This window comes from Mus pahari, chromosome 3 (assembly GCF_900095145.1).
Source record: "Mus pahari chromosome 3, PAHARI_EIJ_v1.1, whole genome shotgun sequence".
Classification (NCBI taxonomy): Eukaryota; Metazoa; Chordata; class Mammalia; order Rodentia; family Muridae; genus Mus; species Mus pahari.
The window spans coordinates 38984909-38993336 of record NC_034592.1 but is presented as its reverse complement, the minus strand read 5'-3'; the positions used below and the strand labels follow the sequence as shown (position 1 = coordinate 38993336).

Genomic DNA, 8428 nt, shown 5'->3' with positions numbered 1-8428 from the left:
AAAAACCAAAAAAAAAAAAAAAAGAGAGATAATGGCTTCTGGCCTAGCTTCGTCTGTCTGGACCACACACTATTTGGAGAGGGTGACACAGTACTAGGTACTTGGAAAGAGCTACACGCCTAACTTTGACCTTGTAGAATAGCCTGAGCTGAGCGGCTGAAGATGAAGGTCACTAGGTTTGGCCACAGAGACATAATTTATCCAAATCTTACCCAGATTCCTGGTGTCTGTTGTGCATCAAAAACACCAGTCTCTCTAGTGAGAAATAGTATACATGGTAGCCGGTCCATCCAGCATCCGGGCATCCACACAGAGGCCCGGGCTGCCAAGGGTGACTTCTTTGCGATGCTCTCCCTCATCTTCCCTGCCAGTCAGGCTTTTTTGGATCCCCATCTCAGCATCTCTACAGCATCTTTTTCTCCAAAATAGATTAAAAATGTCTCCTTCATTGTCTCTCTTTCAGACACTTAAACTCTTGACGCTTCCTCTCCAAACTGCGCCTTCTGTGTCTGTTGTCTGTTTTACAGCTTCCTTTTCGGCTGGTAATGATCACACGCTGGCAACGGTGGTATTGACATTGCATTCTCTCCATCAGCTCTTCTTACTCTCCTTTTCAGACTATATTCATTTCCTTTTATCTTTGCCAAAACCAGGAGCTTAATGCCAGCACCTTTCTCAGTCTTAGGTATGTTTTGTGGGTGTGACTTAGGTGAATAACTCGGGGGAGTTGTTCTTACAACAGATATTCCAGGTGAGAGAACAGGCTCACCAGGACCTGCAGAACTTGGATGCTGCATGCAGCATTGGGAAGAGCCTTTAGTGTCTCTGTGCCTGCTTCTTTGCTTTCCTCCAGTAGTTTCCAGTGGAACCTGGAAAGCTTTCGTAAAAAGTATGTCTTGCAGCGGCACGTTGTTAAATACCACGGAGCCCCGAGCTTCTGAAATATTCTATTGCACTGAACTAGGGAGACGCCTATGGATCTCACCATAGGGCATTTTATTGAGACTTGAAAGTAACTCTGGACCAACGACGGTCAATAAAGTAATACAGTGAGGATGCCCTACATGCTCTGAAAGATAACGTCTCTGCTGATGGAAGTGACTGGTAGCTCAGTGCTAAGCTACTTAGAAGAGAAGAGATGTGATTAACTCCTTTCGTTTTCTTTCCATTTGATAACCATATAAAAACTAATGGTGCCTATCTGGAAAGTGGAAACGAAGCCATGATTTTAAGCAAAACACCAGGGAGCCAAATTTGTAGCCCAGTGCCCTTAGCTGTCTGGTGGTGAGGAGAGCCTGTGGTTTAAGGAACCAACCATTGTGCCTACTGGCATCTGGTCACCTCCCCTTACAAAGTCGATAGCCAGAGCTTGGAACTAACCTGATATGCTTTCCTCTATTAAACAAAAGTTTCAGGGACAGTTCAGTCCGATCTTTCTTCTAGGCTGTCATTGATCAACTATAAGAGGGAGGGAGGGAGGATTAAGGGGAAAGTTTCAGGGTTAGAAAGTTAGATGCTGGGCTTCCGATATGGGGGAGACTGCCCACATGGACACTGCCTGCTTTTTCCTCTAGTCTTCTGGTCGGAGGCCTGTTCCCTTTGACCTCCTTCCTTCCTGCACATAAAGGGGGACGAGGAGGGTACCCTCCTCTGCAGTTAGCAAGCTACAGCTGCCCCTTCTCCCATGCAGGGGGACCCCTTACTGACATAGGAGGACTTGGGTATAGACTGGGAGCGATCAGTCCCCAGCCAGAACCGTGGCAGCAGGAAATAGCAAGCTTTTCTTCCTAGAAGGTAGGAGGAGAGGAAGGACCTTGGAGGAACTGACTGGGTGGCTTTGCACTCTGCCCTTTATCTTGCTTAACTACTTCCTCAAACACCACAGGTCTATCTCTGTTGTGAGAATTACACTCCTACTCAGTTCTCCACAACAAAGCTACACACCCAGCACCTGCTTCTCTGTAATAGCCCCAGGGCTGGGCCAGGAATAGTAGCTGCTGCTTCTCAGCTTGTTGTTACCCGAAGACCTCTGTATATCAGCTTTTTGATGCTTTAGGTCTCATCCGTTTGCCAAAAATCCTGAGCTTCATGGCATTCTCCCTCACCCCCACCCCACCCCACCCCCCCCACCCCCCCCTCCCCGCACAGATCTCCAGAAAGACTTAACTACTGGAAGATTGAAACCTGAGATGGGGGAGCATTAAACTCCTGAAATGGTCTTTTGTTCTTTGCTTTTTATTTTTGAATATTTTTATTGTTTTCCTTATTAGCTTGGTTTTAGTTTTTTTGAGACAGCGTCTTACTATGGAACCCAAGCTAATTTGAATTCATGATTTCCTTGCCTCAGACTTCTAAAGCTCTTTCTAATTTTATTTATTTATTTATTTATTTATTTATTTTTGGTAACAGATATCTGCCACCATGCTCAAATTAAACTTCGGAAGCGTTAGTGTTTGTGGGTATTATATTCATCTATCAGATTCTTAAGAAACCTCTTTCCCAAAAGATTAGAAGTACTTCTACGAGCAGCCTTGGCAAGTCCCCAAATCTATTAATTCACTTTCATTTCGTATTGGGGATTTACTTCAATAGAGGAGGTGTCTTAGGGTTTCTACTGCTGTGAAGGGACACCGTGACCATGGCAACTCTCAATGAGAGAAACATTTAATTGGGCCTGCTTTCAGCTTCAGAAGTTTAGTCTATTATCATCACAGCAGGAAGCATGGTGGGTAACATGCAGGTAGGCATGGTGCTGGAGAGATAGCTGAGAGTTCTATATGTGGATTGGCAGGCTGTAGGGAGAGACAGACACTGGGTCTGGCTTGAGCATCTGAAACCTCAAAGCCCACCCCCAGTGACATAACTTCCTCCAACAAGGCCACCCCTCCTCTAACAAAGCCTCGCCTCCTAATACTGCCACTCCGTGTGAGCCTACTGGAGCTGTTTCCATTCAAACCACCCTAGGAGAGTAGCTGAATTAGTTAGCAGTCTACTTTAGATTTTGTTGTTCTGTTTTTGTCTGTTGAGGTGGGGTCTTTCCATGTAACCCAGGATGGCTTGATCTCAAGATTCTACTGTATCTGCCTCCCTGGTATATAAGGCAGATCTGAGTCTTAGCCAAATTCAGTTTTTCTGTCTGCTCTCTCTCTCTGTCTCTCTTGCCTAATATACAGTTTTCTCCATTTCCTTATGATAACAGTTGTCATTATTATAATTATTGTACCATACATTTGCTTAGTGCTGTAGATACACAAAGCATCTTTATCATATGATCTTGTTTTATCTTTCTAGCAAGGTTCTGTGTAAAATACAGCAGCAGCGTTTGGGATTGAGAAAGTTGAGGTGTTGTATCATTAAGTCAAAACTTTAATAATGACTGTGTCTAGTCATGGGCACTAAAACTCCAGAGATCTAAAATGAACAGCTATAAAAGCCGTTCACTGATAATTAGCACATTGACCATTGCAAAAAACAGGAAACACGGCATTTGGGAGAAAGCTGCACTTCCTTTTACACTGGTTCTACACATCAGAGCTTGAGTTAACAGTATAACAGCGAAGGACTTTCCATTTCCATGAAGGGTATGGTCGAGGTATAGGTGCATGCAAGCCACCTGACCGTCTGTCTTTGGCATAGCTATGTGAGCTAAGGAGAATCATTCTGACCTGCTCTAGCTTTGCCTCATGGTCCCTGATCTGGAGTTGTGTAGGTTAATTCTGTTCCAAGAACACATGGGCCATGACAATTCACAGCAATGTATCTTGGGTCAGTGGTGAGGTAACTTCTACACAGCACTATTTGAGTTAGAGTCTAAGTCCCCAAAGTCAACAAGGAGAGGTAGTCTTCTTGTCTCTCTCTTTGTTCCCCTTAAGTCAACTTTCTTGCTGGGTCAGTAGACTAGAGTACAGGATAACTTGAAGATATTTCATTGAGCACCTAATATGAACCTCGTCAAGATATTTAATAGTATACTACAGTCAATTTCTGTTTGTCAACTCTTGATTTCTGTTTTTGTTTCATTTCTTTATTTTTTTAAACTCCTCCAGCAAAAATATAAAGAAGACTATGAGAAGAAAGTCAAAGGAAAATGGAGTGAGACACCGTGCTTTGAAATCGCGACAGCCAGAATGAATGCTGACAATCTCAGCTCAGTAAGCCAGGAGCTGGGACCAGATGTCCCGGGAGGGTAGCTCTTTCTCTAACAGCTTCCAGCTGCTTGCAACATCTCAAGGAATTCTAGAATTCTAGACACTATCTTGACTAAATCACATGGTTTCTACCTTAATTTTCATAGAAACCACCTGGTGAGACCCTCTTACTAATCGCAAAGCATAGTTAGCCCGAGTCAAAGAGACTTTGTGGTTTATTCTTTGCCCACTGAATACAACTGTAAATTTATAACATCGATTGATTTAGTTTTACTGGAAAACAGAATCTTGTTCTTTTTCATTCACCTGCTCTGGATTTCCAGTCCTCTTTCCCAGTGGGCCTTTCCAGTTGTTCTCTCAGCCTGTTCTAATTGTCCACACCTCTGTTAAGTTGATAATCATTCTGGCAATGGCCCTGCATTCTCTGATCGAAACCTGACTGGCCTAAACCGAGGGGGGGAGGGGACATGCAGACTTGAGGGGTTCTGCCCAGTATACACGGTCATGGAAGTCTGTCTCCACAGCTGTTCTCTAGTATCTTTACTGTCTTACAGAGGAAGTATCAGGAAGACTTTGAGAACATGAAAGACCAGATCTACTTCATGCAGACCGAAACACCTGAGTATAAAATGAATAAACAAGCTGGAATCGCCGCTAGCAAGGTATTGATCTTCGTGTCCTTAGTGGGGTGAACTCATAACTTTTGCCCTTGCATATACTGAAAAGACGATGGAGAAGATTCTTAGGGAAATTACCAAAGCTGAGACCAGTGCATAGTAGAATGCCTAAAAACAATAAAAAGGAAAATTTTGCTGCAATAACAGAACCCTAAGCATCACCTAATTGCCATTTTCATTCATTTCATGGAGTGGAAGACCTTTTGCTGGCCAAAATCATGAAAGGAATTATCTTACATAGCAGTACTTCCACTAGAAAAAATAACTGGCAACCTTATATGACGCCATGTGCTTTACACTCAACACTGTTGCTGCACTTATATTTACAAGTTGGTGAACACAAATAAGATCAGAAGCCCATGGATGTCTTCCTATGCCCTGTAGAGTGGCTTTGATAGAGGAGTTATTCCTTGATTTCTTAAAGTGGTATGATTTTTATAAAAGGCATAAATATTAAGGCCAAGTAAATTTGTTTGACTAATGCCCTCTGCAGAGCATTGGTTCTGCCAGAGGTGAGAAAGCAGAAAGTTTCTACCACTGAGAAAGTGTAAGGCGATGGTGTTTTGGATCAAGATACCAGCAGGACAATGGATGAGAAATATTTAGGAAGTAGAGAACACTTGGTTTGTTGAAGGATTGGATCAGAGAAAGCTTCCAGACTCAGCAGCTAGTTGCACGGGGTCTCCCTTGATGGACAGGGGGAAGGCTGCAGAAGGAGAAGGTGATTGAAAGAGGTTGAAACAGGAATGCATCTTCGAACATGGCACATTTCAGATGCCTTTTAGATTTGCAGGCGAAAAACATCACGTTGTTTGGTCAGTTCTACGAGTTTGAAGTTTCAATGTACGTTTATGGGAATTTTATATACAATTTGGGTACGTTCACGTGCAGATTGTAATGCCATGAGACTGAACAACACAAAGGATGTAGGGTGGATGGAAAGGGTCACAGACTGAACCCTGATGCGCTCCCGTGTGAAAATTCCAGCCAGGTTAGAGAGGAGCACAGGTGAAAGGTGGCGGGGTTGTTACATCAAGTGAAAATGGGAAGTGGCGTTATCACCTGCACCAAGGGTTGGTTCTACATGGGGTTGCTGATGCCTCATCCCTGGCAGTCCAAAGAACAGTTTGGTTGTGCTTGCTTGGAGAGGGCTCATGACTGGATAATAAATAGAAAACCACTAAAGATCAGAATATATTAAGCCTTTTCAAGTGTTTTCACAAAAGGAGCAAGAATGGGTGATAGCTGATGGTAGAGAAGGTGATAAGGAAAAGTTTTCAAGTAGAATACAAAATTACATGCTGCTGTGCTGATGGGAAAAGCCAATAGAGAGGTAACAGCGAATGGATGCTGACAGAAAGCTACTGGATTGATGCCCTTGAAGGAGGGGAGATCTGGTTTGTAAAAGGAAGGACGGCTTTGTCAGAAGCCCTAACAGTTCTTCCATGTCACAGAGGCAGGATTCGTGACTGTCCCCCTCTGCTCACTTCTGCTTCACAAGGGAGTTTATAATGCCATGACGTAGAAAGGCTGTGCAGGTCTTCCATGCCGATAGAGCCTGTAGAATAGCCTCTGTGGTAGTCTGGCTAAGCAATAGGGCTGCTACATCTGGGTTTCAGTTGTGTATCGCCTACCCTTGTCTGCTAAGCCAATTGGTTTTTGTTTGTTTGTTTTTGTTTTTTGTTTTTTTTTAAAGGTTTGTAAGGGTAGCAAATTACTTAGGCTGTACAACTCAGTAAATATACTACTTAAATAAACATCTCAGACTAAAGATCGTGTTCGGAATCAGGATCAGTTTGCTGTTCTGCTCACTCTGGACATGTTCCTGATTACAAGTTTCTCATTTCCCCAACTCCTCCTCCTCCCCCGCCCCACCTTAACTACTTCTGCCATGGTTGGGATTTAAAGTACGATGTGGGAATGGAAAGAAAAACTGAAGTTGCCTACCTGCCTTCTCCTTGTCCTGCCTGTATATGAAATGTGTGCCTGCTCAGTGCACAGTTCTAGGAAGGCCATAAAAGCGAACTTAATGATGCTCCTAGAATCTTGTCTCTAAGATGTCTATGCAGATAGCAGCTGGGATTTAAAGGCTGAGTGAAGGTTCTGCAGGAGCCGACATCTGGGACACAATGTGCTGCCACTATCTGTGTTGCTTTCTTTGCCCCAGTGTTTATGTGCCTTTCTCCTTTCGAGGACAGAGACCATATGCTGTTCTATTTAGTGGCTTTCCCAGAGCCAGACACAGAAACAACTCCCTCTGATACTTTTTGAGTGAGGAAATGAATGAACAGAAAAGTTTCCTGGAAATTCGTGCACTCTCTGTACCGCTGCTATGAGTTTCTGTGGGTTTTATGGTTATAAAATGTCAAGCTGCCATTTTTCTAAAGGCAAATTGATTGTGGAGCCATGTCATAATTGGTATAATGGAGATGAGGTTCAAAAATAACCCCTGGAGTTACTTTATTATTTTATTTCGTCCTACAGGTAAAATACAAACAAGACTATGAAAAGAATAAAGGAAAAGCAGACTATAATGTACTTCCTGCTTCAGAGAACCCACTGCTCAGGCAGCTGAAGACGGCAGGAAACGCCCTCAGTGATGTAAGTCAACACTCCTCACTCATGGCTTTAAAACCTTAACTTGGAGATTGATGGAGTCTTTCTCCTTTTGTGGTACCTGTATGCCTGTGTAGCCTTACTAATGTGTGCGGTTATGGAGGCAGAGGCAGAGCAGAGCTGACTAGGCATAGAGGCTGAGTGTCTCTGAGCATATGCATCAGTGTCTGCAGCCAGTGGACTGGGTTCAAAGGTCAGGGAGACCATCATCTGCTTTGAAGTTTCTAGCACCTGGGCCTCTCAGTAGGCACAGAACATGCTATGCTGGGCCTCTGAACAGGTGAAATGAGACTTCAAAAGCAGTTCCTGAAACTATCGTCTGCAGACACTGCACTCGGAAGATACCTCTTGACATGTCCCTTGTCTGCTTTGATCTGTAGAACTGTTTAAAGTCAGAATAGGCTATTGGAATGAAAGTAGATAAATAAGCCAGAGCCTGGTATTAGAAGACTAAAGATCAAAGATGAATTTACCAATTTGGCTAATACACACACACACACACACACACACACACACACACACACCAAACACACACGAAATACACACATATACAACAAACATACACAGGCTAAATATGTGATCATTCTAGGTGGTTTTTTGTTTGTTTGTTTGTTTTGGGGTTTTTTGTTGTTTTTGTTTTGTTTTCCGGATAGAATATACGAAGCTTTTCCCAAGATTCAAAGATTTTCACATGGCTCTCTGGATAAGTTGGTTACCATCTCTCTGCCCTTGAACCAAGTCAGCATGGTAGGGAGTGTGTGCATGTAGCCGGGGAATAGGAAGACAGGGAATATGGTGTTAATCCATCTTTCCAAGTCACTCTGCTGTGACTTCAACGTGAAATGCTTCTGCTTCCCAAATGAAGGGCATGTTTATGAGACCAGCCATCTCAGATTCACATCTACTTTTGTTGCTAGAAACAGGAATATTAACGTATTACAAAGGAATAGGATTGGGCTGCAGAGATGGCTCAGCAGTTAAGAGCAC

At 43.4% G+C, this 8428-nt stretch overlaps 1 protein-coding gene across 1 annotated transcript in view; it reads left to right on the top strand.

Moving 5' to 3' along the window:
• Neb (nebulin) overlaps positions 1-8428 on the top strand; it is a 196883-nt gene that overhangs the window by 17797 nt on the left and 170658 nt on the right. Inside the window, 3 exon segments of the mRNA XM_029536160.1 lie at positions 4047-4151; positions 4703-4810; positions 7310-7426. Coding sequence (XP_029392020.1) covers positions 4047-4151; positions 4703-4810; positions 7310-7426 — 330 coding nt within the window.